General features: G+C 39.8%; 2 protein-coding genes across 2 annotated transcripts; one reads left to right on the forward strand and one right to left on the reverse strand.

The window, feature by feature from the left end:
• Window positions 1-9282: 9282 nt before the first annotated feature.
• mmadhca (metabolism of cobalamin associated Da) lies at window positions 9283-13336 on the forward strand. Its single transcript, XM_068309281.1, has 8 exons — window positions 9283-9326; window positions 9778-9821; window positions 10381-10522; window positions 10902-11116; window positions 11439-11544; window positions 11675-11781; window positions 11869-11955; window positions 12058-13336. Exons 2-8 carry the CDS (start codon window positions 9810-9812, stop codon window positions 12253-12255), a joined length of 867 nt encoding a protein of 288 aa, XP_068165382.1. The 5' UTR covers window positions 9283-9326; window positions 9778-9809; the 3' UTR covers window positions 12256-13336.
• A 119-nt stretch (window positions 13337-13455) lies between these two features.
• LOC137591351 (ly6/PLAUR domain-containing protein 6-like) lies at window positions 13456-20085 on the reverse strand. Its single transcript, XM_068309282.1, is given in 6 exon segments — window positions 13456-13799; window positions 13801-13947; window positions 14021-14151; window positions 14264-14362; window positions 15071-15227; window positions 20021-20085. Coding segments are annotated over 5 exon segments (576 nt in total). The 5' UTR covers window positions 15192-15227; window positions 20021-20085; the 3' UTR covers window positions 13456-13721.
• Between the last annotated feature and the right edge of the window lie 2156 nt (window positions 20086-22241).

A 22241-nucleotide genomic window follows, 5' to 3' on the forward strand; every position in this document is an offset into this window, starting at 1 on the left:
TTGCAAATGTTGTGTCTTCAATCACAAATGCCTCTAGATTCATACCTATTTACTTCAGTCAACATGTCCCCTGGTCTGGATGGATTATTTTGACCTTTTGAAATGACTGGTCAATCAATACCACAACTGATACAACTCTGGTCCTTACATATTCATGAGAAGGACACAAACCGCAGGAACAGGCTTTGTATAATATTAGGATAATAATAATACGTTGGGCTAATGTATTCTGAACATTATATTACAATTAATGCACATGCAATTTCATAAAATGTATGTAAATTGTACATTTCATATCCGTGAAGAGAGGGTCGCTGCACTACAAAGCCAATAGTGCATAGGTTCATGAATTAGTCATCGTCTAAAGAAGTGTGAAGTCATTACTAAAAGACTGCTGCATGTGTTTTATCTATAAACTGGTGTCTGCAGCCACGCTGGCAGGTTTATTTGGCTGAAATTAGAATCAGAAGTGTGAAAAGGTCGTGGAAAGGTCAGAATGCTAATAAGATGACAAAAAGACGATGCTAACGTTGTGATGTTAAGCGTGTGTAAAAAATGTAAGTCCATAATTATCATCTTATTTTTGGTATTATAGTATGATAGCTTTTCATATGGCCTTGAGGTTATAGCCTTGTACTGTCTGGGTTGTGCACCAGACCGCCTGGATACGGTCTGCAGTGCAATCTAATTGCATCCCTTGTTTCCACCACTTCCTTGTAAAAGTACTCCATCTCCCAGAAACCTCTAGGAAAAATCTGTTTCAAGCAAGGAAAGTGGAAGTGTTTGGTTTATGATAAAGCTCAATCTTACGTAATTTGAAAGAAATATGACCCGGAAATAAAAATCATGACTGTAAAGCTCTAACAGAGTTAGATGACACCCCCCCCCCCCACCTGTCGTGACCAAAAACTGGAGGGAATTCAGACGGGGGGGGGGGGGCGAAGTTGTTGACGATAGCATGACTGGATCAGCAGTAGCCCAACAAATTAGGTCATGGTGGGGAGGATCGTTGCCCCTGTCTGATCGAGAGACGTCAGCATCCTCACCTTGTCTGGTGTGGCACACACACACGTGCACACACACACACACACACACACATACACACACACACACATACAGGCACTGTACAAAAGCACAAAGCCAGGAGCCATAGCCAACAATAGCAACGCAATATGGAAACGCTTCAGCGCGTCAGCACAGCAACCCCGTCTGCAGACTGGAAACGCAAAAACCCGGTGATGTGTGGCAGAGTTCTGGTTTATAGAGTGTGAGTCACTGAGAGAGGAGACAGGACGTGTGCACAGATATATCACTAGGCTGTTATTTAATGATGCTGCAGAGGAAAACTCATCAGGACTACAAAGTGGGCAGCCAAACAGAAATACGTTCAAGTTTTTACCAATTTATTTTGTAGCGATGAATACGATTGCGCTCGAGACATCTGCGTGTGTAGTCGGCCTGTGCTTACCGCCCGTTTCGCGACGTTTTTCGTGCATTAAATCATCCATTTTAGTTCAGCGTTTCAAAATATATGTTAATTGATGTGACAGCTTTTAAATAAGACACACAATACAAGCTTGTTCCAGTACAGGTGTAGGCCATCTGCTCCGTCGGTGGAAGTGAAAGCAGATGTGCATCATTAGGTTGTAAAAGCAGTGAGTGATGAACATATTGTGAAGGAAAAGTGAGTGTGTGTATGGGGGGGGGGTCAGCCTGCATTAGATTATACGTGTTGAGGTTGTGTGTGTCCATTGGCTGTTGGAAAATTATGATGTCAGCAGTAACCGGGGGATTTTTAAAAAAATAAATACTATTTTGTGTGTTTTTCTTTCGGTGCTTTGTTTTCATCCGTGCGGCCCACTGGAAGGCGCCGCTCGGGTCCAGTCCAAACACCTCAACGTCTATTTGATGCATCGCTAAAAGAATCCGTTGCGAGATATTTACGGCGCCCAGAGGAGGAATCCTCCCGCCTTTTTCTTCAAGCACCATCAGCAAGTTTTCGCTTTTCCGTCCGTCGAAAGCACCGAAACGTCTACAACTTGACCTTTTTTTTTTTTCGGAGGTTTTGTTTGAGCTCATGCGGTCACGCTACACGTGTTTAAAGGTGAATCACCCCCTCGGCACGGTATCACGCTGGTTTTGTTTAATCCAACCATGAAAGTTAATTCATCCCTGGGGTGTCTCATGTGTGATGCACTAATTGGAACACCTCCAGCTGTCTGCTAACATTATCTGCCTTCCTGTTTTATACCGTTGGTCAGTTTTTCCGGGAGCCAAATTCACACATTCAATTGTTTAAACGCTGCCTGGTTGGGGGGGGGCGAGCATGGATGACATCGCAGACATGTTTTGTTCTGCTTATAAAAAGTCTTCTAAATGTGTTTTGAAGATGCATCCAGCTGCAGTCGTCTTTCATTTTTCTATATATATATATTTTATATATTGTATAAGTTTGCCGTCGTCTCAAAGCCTGATGGGATGCGTGTAGGTGGCTCTGAGGCAGGATGGCGGTCATCGGAGCGAGTGACGAAGCCGAAGAGACAGCTGACGTGAACACATCAATACGCATTAAGGCCTCGGACGGGGAACTTGTTTAGCTTAGTGCTACTTCATCTCTCGCGTTCTGGTGTCTGGGGGAGATCTATCGAGAGATTAGTGTTACTGTTGGTCATCGAGTGTGAACACCCCGGAGTCAAAGACACCTCCTCCATCTGACAACGACGATGATGCTCTGTTGTTTTGAATGGAAACTGAAAGCAAAGATTAGTGGGACGTTATGAGCTGTGGCATCGCCGAGCCTCGTCCACGCCCTCCGTGCACCACGGAAAATTATAAAATTATAATCTTTTGGGAATGATAATGTAACATTTCAACTACAACAAGTCATATATTTTTGGGAATATAGCCTATAATATTTCAAGCATCCCTCATAAACTTGAGCTTGTAATTTAAATCCCCATTACGTCCTGAAAACATTTTTTTTCCTAGAAATGACTGCAACATCTGTGGACCTGTGGGAGTTCATCAGTTTTTCCAACTGAATTCCAGAACACAAGAGAAAAGAAGTATTTAAAACAAATCCAGAAACTCATGTTTAAACCTTTAGAGAGAAAAAATAGCAAGAAAAAAATTTGCTCAATCAGCCTCATATCTAGAATCCTAGCACTGTTTCTAAAATTACACTAGAAAACAAATCATAATTGTAAAATTACAACTATTCCTGTTGTTTCCCTTCATTTAAAAACCATAAAATACACAGAACTGGTACTCACCAGCCCACTTTAATACTCTCTATAATAACCCTGTCTATTCTAGTTTTCTGTACATTCGTTATGACAGGAGTTGAGTATTTTTACACGCTTTCTCCCGTCGATGCTCTTCTGTTGTAATGCAAGCAGACAGTGCTGTGAGACAGTGGCAAGGTTTTACATGCCTTCAGAAATGTCACACTATCTGTAGCGCCAGGAAAATGACGTGCAACACCATCGCACGCCTCGCACACACACACACACACACACACACACACACACACACACACACACACACACACACACACACACACACACACACACACAGCAAAGTACATGAGAGCTGAAGTTTTAGTTGTGCAAACACTTCTCGCAGGCTTTGCTGATCCAGAGGCAGAAGTAATCTGGACGAGTTAAATGTCACAGGGTGGGAATAAACCGCTGCTTTCCCTGCTACTCATGTTAGATTGAGGCCTGGTTAAGAGGAAGGAGATAAGAGAGGAACGACTGTGGATTCTGGCCTTGTTACTTCAGAATATACAGTCGGTTATAAATGATCTCCCTACTTCTCCTGGATGACCTTCAAACTTTCATCTCCTTCCTTTAGCTTCAGTGACCAAAGGCTCCCGCTGACCTTCCCGCACTGTAAATGCTGCGAATGAAAAATGAAGTAATGGAGTTAATATTTCATGGTCATATCTCATTGAGTTTCTCCGGTGCCGCCGATGCTCACCTCTTGACAGGCTTTGAGTTTCTGCATGCATGTAAGGATCGAGACGGAGAGGGAGGACCTATTCAGAATTTTATAAAAGATTTGGAATAGGTGCAAAAATATGGCCACATTTTCATCAAGCCCACTTTTGCCTTTTTTTTCTATGTGTGTATGTGTGTGTGTGTGTGTGTGTGTGGTTAAGCCCCGCCTCCAGTCAACAGACACACATCTCTTTCCTCATCACCAGTAGATGGAGGTTATAGCAGGAACGGAAATACAATCCAGCTGCTGTGGTTAATTACCTCTTGTCCTTATCTTACCTAGGACGATATTTCCATTCTTTGTGGACAAACTGGAGTCATCCACAATGTTTTAAGGGGGGATGGGTATGATTTTTTTTTTTTTAAATAAAGCAATGCAGGGAGGCGATGAATTGCATCAGATTGAAAGCATGCAGCAACACTAGAAGTTTTTAATCTTGCACAAGAATAGCCAGAAATATTCGAGCAATCAGATTTTCAGTTGTTCTTTCCATCTTCTTAAGCTGATGAGAGGAAAGGGAATGTTATCAGAGCACTTTGAGCTCCTCGGGTTTGCATTCATGATATGTAGAGATATGTAAAATGTCCTAAATGACAAGGCTGCCACATGCGTGAATGGCCTCATATGCAAACTGTGTAGTAATTATCTTCTTCCTAATTACTGCTGGCCTGAATTTTAATGAGCCCTCTGCATGCATGAAGGAGCTCCTTCTCAGGTGTGACGCCGGCGTCGGTGACGATCAGTGATCAAGATGCAGGAATTTTATCAGCACATTAGTATCTGGTTTCCATTACAACCAGCTACTAGTCGACTGGTGCTGGTGGTGCAGCTGCACCTCAGGGCTCTCTGTGCATGTACCATCATTTCATGCACACAGTGTAACACACACCCCCTGCTACCTCATTAGTGCCTGCCGCCTCCAGGCTTACAACTGGGAAAAGTCCTAATTGCATAGTTCAGCGGGATTGACATGGCCCAGAGTGTTTTGAAACTTCAACAAATGAGCATCAGGTGCAAGAACTAGAATATTCTGTAATTCCTGACCCTTCCTGGAACTGTAAGGTTAAGCTAGTAGGAACTCACTGGAGCTTTCTAGAGCACAAAGGGGACAGGAAATAGAACCATGAAATTGCTTTGACGTATTTATGCATTTTTCAAATTTTTTTCATTCAGTTTGGAATATTACATTTTGTTCACAGGTTAGCTGGTTGCTTAAACAACTTCCCATCATTGTACTTTCAATAAAATTTCATTAATAATCTAACTTGAGATAGGAACCAACAACTGCTCACCTTTTTGAGGTATGATATTCATTTGGGTTGCGAGAGGTTCATTTCCCAGATGAGCCCCGACTTTTATGCTTCCTCTTAAAACTCCAACACACCTTTGGGTTGCACGATGAAAAAGTCAACAAAACCACTGCACGTATAAAAAAAATGATCAACCAAAATTGTCTTGTTTTCTAAAAAGGTGGTGGTGGACATGTAACTACATTAAAAACCTAACCGTCATGTTATTATTGTTATTGCAAGCATTTAGACATTTCTACAGTACCATTTAGCCACAGGATTAGTCAAAAACCATGTTTTATTTAGCTTCTGTAGGAGGATATTAACAACAGATTGAACCTGCAGTACTTTGCTGTGCTTTGCTTTCTCAAGTTGAGCCTCTGTGCTACTTCTTGAGATATTATCATGATGCACCTGGTGCTTATTTGTCAAAATGGATTCCAAAATGCTCTGAGCGTTGTCAGTGGCGCCAAACGGTTCAGTTATTTCTCATGAGCAAGCCTGGGGTTTACAGTCACTAATGAGGCAGCACTGTGAATGAGCTGTTTATATTCAAATATTATGTCTGTTTGGGTGGGGGTGTGGGGTTGTGGGGGGTGCTGTTCATGCATTTTGCATCAGCGCCGACTGTGACTATGTTTACAGAATTACAAGAAGGTCAATGAGTTTATCCCCATCAATAAAAAACCAAAATCCCACCCTGGAGAGCTGGAGATTGGGCCACAGCGCTGAACAACCTTAAACTACCAGTCAATGAATAATAATTTAAAGTTGGTGACTTGGAGGACTGTGAAAATTAAAAATGTAATAGCCTCTCTAAAAGCCTCTTAATTCACAGTTGTTTCCATTAAATCACAAATAAATATCCTGACAAAACAATTTTACAGGTTTAATGGTACGCATCGTAATAACTTGATATGACCTGTCCTTTTCTAACATGAAGCAGCAGGTATGATTGGAATATATATATATATATATATATATATATATATATATATATATATATATATATATATATATATATATATATATATGGACATATATATATATATATATATATGTCCAGGATGAGACATCAAAAATCCAAGAGTACATCAGGAAGATGGCCCCAACAGATGAACTGCTCAGTGAATGCCTTAGACAGCAGAAACCTGAGGAGGAAGAGGAGGAGGAGGAGGAGACAACATGGAGGGACAAGCCCCTACACGGCATGTACCACCGTCAGATAGAGGAAGTGGCTGATATCAAGAAGACCTACCAATGGCTGAATAAAGCTGGACTGACAGACAGCACAGAGGCACTGATCATGGCAGCACAAGAACAGGCCCTAAGTACAAGGGCAATAGAGGCCAATATCTACCACAGTAGATCTGACCCAAGGTGCAGGCTATGTAAAGAAGCCCCAGAGTCAGTCCAGCATGTGGTAGCACGGTGTAAGATGCTCGCCAGCTCAGCATACATGGAAAGGCACAACCAAGTAGCTGTGATAGTGTACAGGAACATCTGTACCCGGTATGGACTAGAAGTACCCAAATCCCAATGGGACATACCACCGAAGGTGGTTGAGAACAGCAAGGCTAAGATCCTGTGGGACTTCAGCTTCCAGACCGACAAACAGCTACTGGCTAACAAACCGGACATTGTGGTGATGGACAAAGAGCAGAAGAGAGCAGTGGTGATAGATGTGGCGATCCCAGCTGATGCCAACATCAGGAAGAAGGAACACGAAAAGATTGAGAAATATCAAGGGTTGAAAGAACAGCTGGAACAGATGTGGAAGGTTAAGGTTAATGTGGTCCCCGTGGTAGTAGGAGCACTTGGGGCAGTGACCCCCAAACTGGAAGAGTGGCTCCAGCAGATTCCTGGAACAACATCTGAAGCCTCAGTCCAGAAGAGCGCAGTCCTAGGAACAGCTAAGATACTGCGCAGAACCCTCAGACTCCCAGGCCTCTGGTAGAGGACCCGAGCTTGAGGATGACACACAGATACCACCCCACAAGGGTGAGAAGGACATTTTTTTATATATATATATATATATATATATATATATATATATATATATATATATATATATATAATTAAAATGAAGATGTTCCCCTTTGTGTGTTGCTGACGTCATTGCTGAGTCCAACACTGAACCACCTGAACTCAGGCATTCTCATCAGACTGGTGCCCGCCTGGATTGAGATCTGTGAGTGATGTAAATGCACATTCAATGCCTGAATGCAAGACCCAATAGAGCACCATCAACATCCATTTCTAAAAATCCATGTGTCTGGTCTAATGGGTTTGTCACAGACGTGAAAATGTATTTTAAACGACTCTCGCTCAATCACCAGTTAAGCAGTGGGTGCCGCTAATCGCGTCCTTCAGCTTTGGTTAAATGGCAACAGAAAAGTGTTGATTCCAGATGAGATCCTGTGTGGCCTGACAGCAGAGTGATAAAAAAACATCTCAACTGACTCGTGGTTTTGTCTGCTGGTCTCAAGGCTGTGGTGCACTTAGGTATTCCACCCACAAACTGGGCACTGCTGTCTAAGAAGAACAATGTCACAGAAACAATAAGAGTCTGATCCTGGGCTATCACCTTACTCTAGGTTTTATGAGTCCACATCCATTTGATGGATGTTTCTTATTTTCCACAATCACAGATAAGGAAGCTATTTGCTTCAATTTCAGTTCCTTTTATGTCGCGTCTTATTGAAATGAAAATGAGATATTTGATGCTATTCGCACAGACATGAAAGTTGTATCAATATTCTTGTCTTTTTCTAAGGAATAAAAGATCAAGCATATTTCAAAAAAAATGTTAAGCTTTTCCAAATGAACTAAAGATAATTGTGTGATAATCTGTGTTCATTAGAATATATTGGAATATTTTAGAGAAAAATGACCTTTTTTTGGTGTCTTCCACCTTCAGTTTGTGCAAATTTATTGACAAATTTATTAATTCAAAGGTAATGGACAAATAATAAACTATATGGATCTTAAATGTAAGTTGATGTCCATGAGAGAACAGAGTGCTACCTTTTCCTCCATAATCAGGTCTTATTCACTGAGCCTTCTCTTCATGTAATCAACAAAGCTGTGGAGAGTCTGGGCTGACAAATTCAGTGACAGTTGCTTTAGGACTGAATGTGTGTGTTTGTATTTGTGGACATTCCATATGCATGGGCTCCATCTAGAAGAATGTTGGTCCCACAGTAAATTCCCAGCCCAGATCCTCTCAGCTCAGAGAAAGAGTGAATCAGCTTGTCCAAGTCAGCTAAAATGATGTGTCTACGCCAGCAAAATGTACTTTTGCTGTCCTTGTCCTTCATGACTTCTAACAGCAAAAGCTCTTCTTCTATTCAAACTCATAATTTTATTCAGATGAGGGAATCTTGTTCAGCATATGAACTACACAGTTTCCTGCTTTTAAAATGTCCAGTTTAACATACTTAATAAAGAATTAGACTGGCAGGGGTTCTGGAAAGCTGAAAAACTTTAATGCTCTCTTTTTTTTTTAATACCCTGAATGTGATATCTTCACAGGGGGTTCACCTGTTCAGTTAAGTTTTTTACCTGACATTGGAACAGTAGTATGTGTGGGAGACTGAAGAGTAAATTAACTATGTTGACATCAACAAAAAAGTCAAAACTCTAAGGATTCTGTATTAAAACCAAAACTTTGCCTGTAATTGCGTTCTCTATACATTAGGGGGCGCCCCATTGCAAAGGAGACTGGAGCAGTCGTGCTGCGAAGCTACATTTTCCTGCTAATTTGCTGCTATCTTGTGGTGAGACATGGAAAATACAATTTATCTGTTGGCGAAGGACAAAGTCATTCTGAGTTTATAAACATAACGCTGCCCCAGAGTAACACTGCTGAAAAATAAGAACGTTAAATTCTTAAAACGGTTTGAAAACCTCAATGTCACTTATAGAACTAAGAAAATCTACACAAAGGTTATGCAAAGTGCGCGGCACACTTCCGCCTACGTCATTTCCGGTTGATATTTTGCTAAAGCTAGTAGCCGACGTGCAGCTTGATAGGTAAGAACAAATTACACTCGTTATATCACAAACATATCGTTGAATTTATGGTTTCGTGTTTTTAAATAATGGGTGGAAGTTCTTTTACGTAATTTTTTAAGTATGTCACGTAAGTTGATCGACATTTTGGGGTAAACAGCGCTGCCGGAAAGGGAAAGTCAAGATATCACCTTCCTGAGCTAACAGCCTTACTGACGTTAGCTACAGGCTAACCAATTTATCACTACAGTATTTCATCACTGTTTTTGTTTTTTACTAGTTGACCACAGTTGTGAATTACTTCCGAATTGGGTGAGACACTTAATCGGGCTGTTTTCTTCTCCTGGGAGACGAACACGGGATTGTTGCGTCATGTCCGCTGTCAACTATTGTGGCTAGCAAAGTTTGATCGAGCTAAAGGCTTGTTTATTCATTGTCACTTGTTCTGATTGTTGTTGTTCTTATTTGATAGGTTGGAGTTCAATATAACACTGACGACCCACAATGTCCAGCAGTGTAAGTTATTATGGGCTTGTTTTACTGCTGAAAGGTCCACTGAATTCGACGGAAAACTCACAGATCTTTTTTCTTTACAACACGAAATAAGTTGTTTTGTTGCCTCATCATTTCCAGGATTTATTATGTTAGTCCTGTACCTCCTGTCAATCTACAGATAAAATCTCATGTACTGAAGCTTCCTTTATACACATAGATTGTATGTATTGTAGTTTACAGCTGAATTAATTTTCCTCACAACATGTATCGATTCAAAAATACAATATTGAAATATTTTAAAGTGAGCCACCAATGTCACGTCAGATGTCCACACAAAAATAACCTTGAATACTATGTTCAATTATATTCAAAATTCTAATGCAACACAGGTTCTATCCTGGTGTTCCTCCTGAGTCGTGCCATCAATGCCTTTGTGCAACGAAGATTATGTGCCTTAGATAGTGTGCTTTTTGAATTCATCATCATATAACTGCTAAGTTGGCTTTCTTTAACTTCAACTGAAACACTTATAAAATCTAAACGCTTGTTGCTGTTAACATATTCCTCTGTTTGCGTCTAGGTGCTGTGCTGTCGGGGCAGGTTGATGCTGTCACAGACTGCTAGTTATCAAGCATTAGTCGGTCTTTGCATGGGCAGAACAAGATCCTTTTCTACTGCGAGTTCAGATGAGCCTTATATACCCATGTCACATGCAGACTCAGGTGAGTTTAGCTCTTGTTAGGGTTTTGCAGCGATAAACCTCTGGAGAAAAGCCCCGAATGTTCATTAGCCGTGATCTTTATAGTGTTTGGTTTAGACTGTCCTTGAGTCACCAGCTGCCTGACTCAGCTTCACATGTACCAGTTATCTATGTGCTGTGCTTGTGCTGTACTTTTGTGTTCAGAAAATTATGTGATAGACAACAACTAAGTGTTGTGCTATTTGTGTTTGTGTAAGCAGATGCGTTTTGTGGTCTTAAATGGAAATTCCCAACACTCTCATAGAATCTGTTGCCACTTAATGGACCTTAGTTGAAAAAAAAAAAGAGACAAGATTAAGCCAAGCAATTCATCGATGTATATTTTGTTGTGTCCCCTCCAGGCCCCAGGACTGTGTGGCCTGATGAGAGCATGGGGCCATTCGGACCTCAGGACCAACGCTTCCAGCTACCTGGTAACGCAGGTTTTGATTGCCACCTGGAAGGGGTGACAAAGCAGAAAACGCCGGTCTCCAACACGGTGTCTGATGTACTGACAACACCAAGCAACACAGAGAGACAGCAGTTCATTCTAGCCCAGTTTATTCACGAGTTCCATGTAAGTGTTTGAGTCAGGATTTTATTTTTTATTTTTTTTAGCCATTGTGGAGGACATTACACTTATATCTTCTTAATTTTACTTGTGGGATTTATTAGCTCGACTGACTGAGCATTTTTGTCAATATGTTGCTATTTGTTTCCTGATAAGCAAACAAAAGAACACTTTTTGCTTTTCTTCCCCTTGCATTTGTTCTTGGAAGTCTGTATAATGCTTTGAAATAACACATCCCTTCTTATGGATGCGAATATTGAATGCAAAAATTTATATGAAAGCAGAAAAAAAGATTACAGTAAACTGAGTGTATGTTTGTGTTTGACAGGGAAACCTTGGTCCAATGTCCATGAGAGTCCACAAAGCTGAACAGTATTTTAATCAGACGGCCACTGACTGCTCTGTAAATTCCTGTCCTGAGCTGTTAAAAAAAGGTGAGTAGAGGTTATTTGATGTTAATCTACATAGATATCAGCTTCGTGTAAAGTTGTGTCATCCGCTGGTAGTGTTCTGTAACACGACGTTATGTGTGTGTGTGTGTGTACGTGTGTGTGTGTGTGTCAGATCTTGAGCTGCTGTTCCCCTCGGCGCCCAACACTCCCATAACAGTTGTGACAGTCACGCAGTGTGAGGATGCAACAGAGCAGGACAGGGACCAGCTGCTTCACAGAGTGAGTCCTGTCAGATTTCATTGTTCGTATTATAAATTTGGATTTGTGATGTAACGTTTAAACAGCTGCGTTTTCTCCTCGCTGCAGTTTGTGAGTGGTGCGAAGGAAATGTGCTTTTCTCTGTGGACTGCTGGCTACTGGGCAGACTTCATCGACCCGACGACAGGAGCAGCTGTGAGTTCTCCTCAGAGATGTGACTTCTTGCACTAGATATTAGCAAAACATATGACTTTATTCCAGTCCGTTACATCACCATCATCTCATATTCGCCAACAGTTCTTTGCATCGGATCAAAGCTCGCTGCAAACGGAGGAGGAGCTGAGGCATTTGGGCTTCCACATTGAAGCCTCGGGCTCCTGCACAGTCATTCGCCACATCTTGAGAGGAACGCCTTTGTTTGTGGGGAGCGTTTTCACCAATGCGCCGACTCACAGTGCTGCTATCGCAAGACTACGTGGACTTGATGAAGAATAGGCTGCTTATTTGTCGTCTCAGAGCTCTAAATCAAAATATGAAAGCCTTTATTAATATGTGAAGAAGCTCTGAACTTGCTTTATGGTAGATTTGGTACCTGGCTGTGTGGATTGTGTGTTACTGTAAAAGGACGGAAACGCTAATCCGGATGCTGTGCCTGATTGAAGAGGCCATTTCAGTCCATCTTATCCCGCACCACATCCAGGGAGAAACACACTCACAGTTGGTTATAATAAGAAATCAATGGAATATAGATGTTGTTTGAAAAGATAATATAACACTTGAATGGGTGGCATCATCTGTGATCTATGAAACCAGCACCTGAATTTGAAATGGCAATGTTCGAGCACCTGTTTGTAGCTGATGGAAAGAGTCAGACTGTCAACGTATGTCAGATTCTTGTTGAATCAAAATCAGAGGCCAGTACTACAAATCAACGTACCAAGGAGTTGTCCTGTCGTCTGCCTGCTGTAAAACTGCAGTCGCATTTAAAGTCAGATGGAGGTCATTATCAAATCTATAAGTCAAGCTAGGTCGTACCAAACTAGCCATGAAGCTGAACGAGGGTCCACAAGTTGCACAGTTTACCTGTTATGTAAAACAAGTACACTAAAGAAGGAGACATGCTTTGTTACTGCTTCAGCAAAACATGGAAATGACGAGTGTTTCCTCTAACTCAGGAGTAGTCGCATTGTTTTGCCACCAAAGTCAAGGTCGATCTTTCAATGACTATTTAATTTTTGAGAGATGTTGGTGGGTTGATTTTACGTGTTTGTTTGTTTTTGTTACCCAATATTTAATAAGTTTTCCATAAGAATTAAGACCCATAGTAACCATGACAACCCTAATCGCTGCTTCGTAGTACAGGCCTCAGGTCAATTGTGATTTCTCACAGAACTACAGTATCATCGTACTGTTGACTGAGTGTAAACTGTGCAGTTGAAGCACAGCAGTTGTGAATAAATAAAGTGACATCTTCTCAGGCTGATTCGATGCCACAATTCCTGCAGCAGAAATTATTCAATCCAATGTCTGAATTGTTTTCAAGGGATTGTGTTAGAAAAGATGAACAAATCTCATTTTTCATTTTACACACCTTCCATCCTTTCAAGGAATCCAGGCAGTACACACCTATTACACAAGTAGTCTACTTAAGTGCTAGTCATTTATTATATTGTAAAAACATTTTTTGTTAATCCGAAAAATGAAATTTAGATGAAACATTCTGAAAAGTTAATAAAGACATACATTAAAAGTGAACTATTTTGACTATTTTAAAACTTGCAAAACCTCAAAAATGACACAACTTCACATTAATACTGACTCCTCTTATAAATAAGTTACAAAAGATGTGACAGGAAGAAATTAATCTAATTTATACGGTTGATTCACATTTCTCTGACTTCTCTGGGAAGATTCTGGCACATTAAATGTCATTCATTTGAATGGAACGCTCCCACCTTCAGCTAATCTCGCAGTTTTTCAAACTGTTTTTGCGCATCTATGTATTTAATGATGCAGCACAGATGTAAAGAAGAAAACGATGATGATGGCGACAACACAACTCAGTGTTGTTGGGAGTATCCTTCTGCTCAGACTGACCAGAGGAGATGTGGAGGAAAAAATGGCAGTGCTCTCGTTTTTGGGTACCAACATGTTGCAGATGTTTCCCTCGCAGCAGGACGAACACACCTGACGGATGAGATTTACACATTATTTTCCAGTCACGGGGGATTTTTCAGCTTAATCCAGAGGTTCGATGTACCTGATACCCATTATCAGCAACATCAGTGCATCCAGTGTATAGACAATCCTCCAGGGACACACAACGCTTGGTTACAGATACGCTGTCTCCATGGTTATCCATCATGTGGAGTGTGTGACAGTATCTGGTGTCTGTAAAAGAAAAGTTTTATTCCCCAATGATTCATTTCTGATAATCACTGGGAATTAAAACAAATGTGAAATTTATTAACTCATTTTTATTTTCAAGTAAAGGCTAATATACCTTTTGGACAGTAAACATCTGGCGCCCATCGATTACAGTCGTAGTTATCTGCAGCGTCTTGACACGTGAAGCACTTGAAGCCACCAGGATGAGGGGTAGCTGTGGAGGACAGGCAGACACGCATCACTGTTATGGGATATGATGGTCAGGTTTATCTTATGTTTTAGTTTTAAGTATTTTTGCGCAACATTACCTCCAACTGGTCTTCAAAATTGTTGTGCATGCATTAACTTCGCTGTTACAGCGGATTACAGTATTCTTTTATTCTCTTACTCACCGTTAATCCGTGAGTATTTTCATCTAAAAGTATTTTACACGATTTAATGAGGCAAAAATAAATAAATTTAAGGTTAATTATTTGCAGTTTATTGAAAATAAAGGTTGTTTAATTTACGGTTTTGAATCAATGAATCAAGAATCACACCTATTTTAACTGAAGAATTTACGGATCACTTCAACTCCTGCATCAGCTGAAGGCTGCTTCAATTCAATTCAATTAAAAAAAAACTTTATTTGTCCCGAAGGGGCAATTGAAAGCACGTAAAGTAGCAAAATACAATACAAAATAAACAAAAATGTACAATAGAAACGGGTATGTGCAATGAGCTAATAAATATATTAAAAAGAACTGTAGAAATTGTAAGACTTTAACTATAATTCAGGTGGAAGCTCACTTTTGTTTGAGTCCAATTGTTAGTTTCTTTTTTGCCAAATCCGGTAATTTAAATTAAAATTTTCACCATGGGATCAATACAGCCATAATGCAAAACAAATAGATAAAATGATAGTAAAATATTATGGTCCTACTTGAGGGGTGCAGCTGGATGATGTCCATGATGGTGAAGTCACGTGACTGGACAGTCTTCAGCCAATCAGCAATGTTGGTCATGACCAGGACCAAGGCCAATGTCGGCCAGGCCTCCATCATCGTCTGTGTACCGACATGCACTGTGAGCCTACAACACTGTGGGACAGAAAATAACACACGAGGGTCTGAACAAGCCAGAATTATGTCCGAATTATGATAGTTTCATGATTTCACTTTTATTTTTGTCTCGCCTCATTCACACATTCAAATGGTTTCATTCTCTTCTATGTTTTACATCACACCTCCTTACATTTTTGCTCTCATGGCAATATATATGTACGCGAGTATGAAAGCGCACAGCAGAAAATGAAAGAGCATAATAGCAACTGAAGGCAGGTCATTTATCACGCTTGGCTTAGAAGCTCAAGGAGGTCATGTTGAGGGTCATGCGCAGTGTGAAAATGGAATGCGTCATTTTGCTGCTGCTTTCAAGCTAAAAAATTAAAAAAAATAAAATAAAAAGCCCATTTACCTCCCAGACTGGGTCCTTTTATATGTTCAAATAATTTTTTTTCTCTCTATTAACTAAGAAAATTTACACAGGCACTACAGTTAATTACATTTTTTTCTTACTTTACAATTTACACTATATTTTAACATTACATTTTATGGGGTGGCTTCATGTTTAAGATCAGACATCTTAACAGATTTGACTTTGCAATATTGCATTATTGAAAAATAATGAAAAATAATAAAAAATAGATTCAAATATGTTTACATTCAGAGGATGGTTATTGCTATTTTAATATTGTCTTTAAACAAGCCTTGATTTAATACATTTGTAAAATTTGACACACGTAGTCATGTATATTTGTATATTTGGTTGTATTTGATGAACAGCGCAAAAAACACCGTCGGTATAACTGTTAAAGGGTTTATTGTGTAAAAGGGATCAGCTGTGTGTGCTGCTCTTCTAGCTACATTATTTAAATGTCTGAAGGAACCTTATTCCATTCCAAGCTTTCACTCCAAGCATCCATCCTTAGATCTGAATTATTGCGTGGCGACATCTATTATAACTTGACACTTCTGACATTAACATGAGTTATGGTTCAATTATAGTTCCCTTTTGCCCTCTGGGAATTAAGCCATTAGCCCTTGCTTGCCAAATGGTGTTGTTTTTTTTCTTCTTTTCTTTCATGCGTTGGGTCATTCATTGGGTAAGAAAGCACAGTCAGCATGTGTATTGTCTTTTACTGACTTTAAACTGGATATTGCAGCAGAGGAAATGTCCCCCTTTAGACCTTCTTTACTTCCAAGTCACTTCCTTGACTAAATAGATTCACTGCCCCATTAATAAACAGTCCATTGTTGACCCTTTGGAGAAGGAAATTAAAACTGGAATCAAAGACCTCTTGAATATGGAGCCATGCAGGTCCAGATCGCAAGCATTAGAGCTATGCGGATAGAAATCAGTTAACAAAATGTCACTTTGTTTTTGCTTATATGTGGTGGTGAGGGTAAATAAACAGCAAAAATATATTTTTACAATTCAATCTGACAGGAGGATGAATATCTGTAGCAAAATTAAATAATACAGTTGTTCAAAAGGGAGAAAAAAGCAACACTAGTCCACAGTGAGGATTAAGACATTTCTTTATGAGACGACACATTTCACAAATTCAAGAAAACACAACTATCAATGCTGAGAGATACCAGAAATATCCTCTAAACCTCCAGGTTGCATCTTTATGAAGCAGGAAATAATGTTACCATGTTTTCATCAGACTCCAGTGGAGAACTAGAGTCAAACTGAAGAGACTGTCTAACATCCCATAAAGACGTCACACAATAAACACACCGTACTGTATATTTATTTCAATAATACTATTGCGTGTATCAGCAGATCAATTTTGACACAAGAATGTGACAGTCGAGGGAAACCACTCTCTCAAACACTCGTCTTTGCTTCACTGGGATGTCAGTCAGTAAATTAAAGAGCACATGACCTGGTTTTTCCACTACACTGAGATCAGTAGATGTGTGTAAGATCAGCCATGAGTTCATATGCCTCTATTTAATGGTTCATCCTCAGGCATTGTGCCGGGCGTGTGGTCGTAATTGCTTGTTTATTTAGCATTATGCATGCTCCAATAAAGCGGATCCCTGCTGCAGGCAGGATTCCCATACTCTGGCGTTCTATCGGTCTGAGAGTCAGAGCATTTAACATTTAGATTTAACATTTAGATTTAATCCATGAAGTCTGGAAAAAAAATGCAATTCCCACAAAAAATAGATGATTTATTAAATTTAGGCTGATATGATGTGTGAACTGTCAAAACCACCTTAGTGGTGTTGGGAAATAATTTCTCACATGGTGACACTGTGTGATTACTTTTAGCTTCTGAAAACTATTTTTGAGGGACAGTTTTGGACAAAGCGTTGCATTTAGAAAACTTCTGATCCACATTTTTTCCACTATGGTCTCATATTGTAGATTCAAAACCAATCTAACAACTGAAACATGATGCATGAACAACATTCTCCAGTCGGTTGATGTTTGCTTCAGTTTTAAGTTGTATTCACGGATTTAGAAATTGCAATCTTAAAAAAATGGATGTCCATTTAATCCAACAAGTGAGATTTGGCACGTGTTTTTGTACGTTCGCACAGCTCTGCCGTTGCGTTTCAGTTTCAACCCACAACAGAACAGAAGAGAACAGCAGTGTTGCTACAGTACGCCTCATAATGATATGCTGCACCTTGAAAGGAAAACTTGAGATTAGCTCTCCAACTTTGAGCTGTCTGACAGATGCCAGGAGTAAAATTTGTGTTGGAGTCTGAGAGAGCAGGGATTAGGTACAATGGCTCCCTGTTACAACTGGAGTGGGATGTAGAGGGTTTATATGACTCAGGGTTCAATCAGCACCGACCAACTCCTCCGGGTCCCAGTTAAAAGGCCACGCAGGGCTGAAAGAATCTGAAGGAGAGCTGGTTTTTAAATCTTTCTGTCTCCCCTGACAACTGGGGATCAAGTATGCAGATTGTGGATGTGAGAGTTTATGAACTGTGCAGCTTCCCACTCATGGAGATATTATCGATTTACAGCTTGACACATTCACAGGATTCTGACCTCACTGTTGTTATAATACCCCAAATGTAGTTTTCCACTGTAATTTCAGGTATGCCGGTGTTGCAGTCACTCAAATAAAAGTGTCACGTTATCTTCTGTGTTATATTATGCTTAAATTTTTTTTTAAAACCCTATGCAGGCTTGTGACCTCTTCATACCAGAGATAAGTTGGGCTTATCTGCTATAAATCCATCAACAGAAGCTCAGAGGTTGTGTGTGCTGCACAAGTGATGTCAGAACATCACTCTTCTTATCGTTGCTCATTGTACAGTACGCATTTTAAATCAACAATATCAAACAAGTGCAGTCAGAGATATCACCAATGTGAATATTTGTTTAAAAGCTCTATTTCTTTACAGTTTCCAACAGAAATGTGTGCATGAGGATGTTTGGACCACAAAGAGAAGCAGCCAAATGATTTAAATTCCCCGATGCCTCTGCGATTGTTTAAACCTGAATGCATCACGTACTTTATGGTAAAACAGCAGAGGCAGCTGGGTTGGATCCCACCAGCAGAACTTGAACAGTGGTGAAAAAAAGAAATCTCTGGAGTAAATGAAATGTGAACTACTGGGACCCTTAGATGAAGGATAATTGCACCATGTTGGTCATGTGTGTAAAATAAAAAGAGATTTAGGCTCCTTTGAAGTCCAGATGTCCGGCAGCTCACTTCCATCAACCAGACACATATGGCAGCAGCTTAACTTCTAACGGCGCTCGTGTTTTTCAGCTGCAGATACACAACTGCACCACAGAAACGACAGAAAGCGTCACTGAATTCTTGTGTCTTAAGCTGTTTAACACTCCAGTAAGTGACTGATACACTAATAATATTTAATTGGACCAATGGTTCAGGTGTTAACTAGTTGAGTCTGCTTCTCTCTCCGGGTTTACTGAGTCACTGCATGACTGCAGGATTTTTACGAGCTCCCTGCTGAGCTGGCATCTCATAAAATCCCTGACATCTCCTTTTTATACACATGAAAAAGGTCAAAACAGAGCAAGGGCTCAAAAAATACCTATATATTGTAGAAAAGAGAGGATACAGTCAATAGTTGTTTGTATAATCTGTTGTATTCCTGCTGCAATCTGTCTGACAGAGACCTTTCATGGCTTTTCCTCCAGTTTCACAGCTTCAGTTTCAGCCGTGGATATGATATAGAACCGTTTCACTTTAAACTGTGGACTACCTTTGTGAATTACCTTTATTTTGCTGACCAACTTCACCTCTTGCACTGGATTATTTTAATATTCAGTCTTTAATTTGGGATTAATACAGAAGATCTATTTATCTACAGATTGAACATGTGTTACATATTCTTAGTATTGTTATTATTACTCAAAAATACTCAATAAAGGTACATTTTGCTGTCATGTCTAACATCATCACTAATTCCTCTAACACAGTTTAAATAAATTCATAAATGTAATTGTAGGTACAGGTACAGTTGTCTTTATTTAACCTACATTAAACAGTTAAACAGTCTAGTGTCAGCGGGCATGGGATTAAACTGCGCTCCAAACCAGCCGCTGCACGTTAATTAGACCCGCATTAATAATTAAGGAGCGGGGCTGCGATGCAAAAGGGTACCGAGATTATGCGCAATAAAAAGCCACAGATCGGTGTCACAGAACCGAACCGTGTGGGATAGTCCCACTTTGACCGCGACTCGATTATTAAAACAGGGGTGAAGTATTATTATTTTTTAATTAATCATAAATTAATGATGCGGCTGGTTTAAACTACTTACTAATGTATTCTAAATGAGTTTAACGTGAATAAACTTGAAGAAAATACTTTAAAAATACAACTTACCGCTTTTATTTTCCCGTTCAGCCCGCAGGAGACCCCAGCCCGACTGTCCGTAGATGGGAATAAAAGCGTACAGTGGTGCGCGGTGAAACCGAGGGAGGAGAGTGCTGCTACGTCACGGCTACGTCACGGCTACGTCACTACTATTCGCAGCAGCATCGCTGCAGCAGCATCAACAAACAAGGGTTTCTACTAAGTCAGTGGCTCCAATTTGTTGATTTGCATGAAGAAGGAGTGGAATTTGATAAAATACTAAAAATGTGCATGTATTTGAAATTATTGATTTGACATCTATCAGTATAGATAGATAGATAGATAGATAGATAGATAGATAGATAGATAGATAGATAGATAGATAGATAGATAGATAGATAGATAGATAGATAGATAGATAGATAGATAGATAGATAGATAGATAGATAGATAGATAGATAGATAGATAGATAGATAGATAGATAGATAGATAGATAGATAGATAGATAGATAGATAGATACTTTATTAATCCCGGAGGAAATTGCATATATCCACTGCTCAGTATTAGTTATTATGGAGATTCACATTACTAACAAAAAATAAATAAAAAGTAAATCAAATACATACAATCTGGTCTTGTGTTAGAGGATATAAATGTAAATTACAATTAAAAGTAGCCCTTTTTCTTTTTCTGGCATAATAATTATAATCCAGTCATATGTTGTGATTCTACATGATCCACAAAACATTCTTTCTCCAGAAAGACTTTTAATTGTACTTATACGAAATATAACATAAGATATCCGAGTCTGGCTCCTAAAAAGTCCGGATGCCGTGTAAAACATTAAATAAAACTATGTTTTTGAAACATACCTAATATTTACCATTCAAACTGATCAAACTTGTTTTTCAATATTCACTCATTCAGAAGTTGATGCTAAATCACACACACCAATAAAGCCTTGACAGCTGCATGGTTAAATCTGTGCTACATCATCTTGTCTTTTAATAACGCTTCAGCTGTCATAGATTACCGTGATTCTACAAGAATGAGTAACCATGGGTTTTTTATAGGTATTATAATCCGTGTAATCGACTTTCCATCAACCGGGAATGTGGCCACACAAAACTGTCTTTTTTATTTGGAAAGCCGACTGGAGTCAGAATTATACAAAATTTTATTCATATTCCATTAAAAATATACTTCCTGTTTTAGCTGTCTATAAGAAAGTGAGTACACTATCCTCACTGCTTAACAGACAAGCGATAGTAAAATTAGATTTCGCAACGTATATCAAACAAAGGGTGCAACCTATGCATGTTTAACTAACGCAAGCTTAATTAGGACTATGATCAGCATCTCATATGTAAAGTGAAGGCTTTAGGGCTCTGGATCAAAAGAGATCAAAGAGCAAATCTCTGCTCTATAATGAGTATTCATTATTTCTGCAGGCAAATTAAAGCAAGACCTTCCGAAACTGTGCATGCCCCATAAACCCCCTTTTGCTTCTTCACATTCCTTGAGTGAAACACGTATACATGCTGTGTGGACCATCATAGACGCATCAGTGACATGCAGCAGCCCTCTGACCTGTCTGGATATGGGATCCCTGACAGGAAAGCAAGGAATAAGAGCCTTCAGGCCCTTGTCAAACACAAGAATTTAAACAGCATATGCACAGATGTGCCCTGATATCTGGACAGATGTTAGGGCTGTCAGGGTAAAAGCTTTCAGCGGCACCTCAGGAACATAGAACCGGATCAAATGACAAAAATGTGCCGCAGAAGACATATGGGACCACTCAAAATATATGTTCTTTTTCTAAAGAAGGGATGAGGGGGGATTGACAGGTCTCCTGGTTTAGTTCATGTGTGACACGGGAGGCTTAAACCATTGTCTAGGTTGGACCCCGCTGTGACAGCTGTGATAATTCAATGAGTGTGTGTTGGAAAGGGGAACGGGTTTGTGGGCATCAAAGCAAAACACCATGTTTTGTTTCATGGTGGTGCCTCTAAGTTGCTAGACAGCTTCAACAATTGGCAAATTCTTGGCAATATGAATGAAAAATGACTTTCCGTTATTTGAGTGAAGAGCCAGCTGTAGGGCTTTGGGGCACTGTATTATAAAATAGCAGCACAGAGAGCAGAAACATTTGATAGAAATTTTTGAAGATTAATTTTGTTTATAGCGTTTAACCCGTTAGAGCCAAACACACTTGGCCTTTCAGGATTTTGATACTTGTACATCAT

This window comes from Antennarius striatus, chromosome 24 (genome assembly GCF_040054535.1).
Source record: "Antennarius striatus isolate MH-2024 chromosome 24, ASM4005453v1, whole genome shotgun sequence".
NCBI classification, from domain to species: Eukaryota; Metazoa; Chordata; class Actinopteri; order Lophiiformes; family Antennariidae; genus Antennarius; species Antennarius striatus.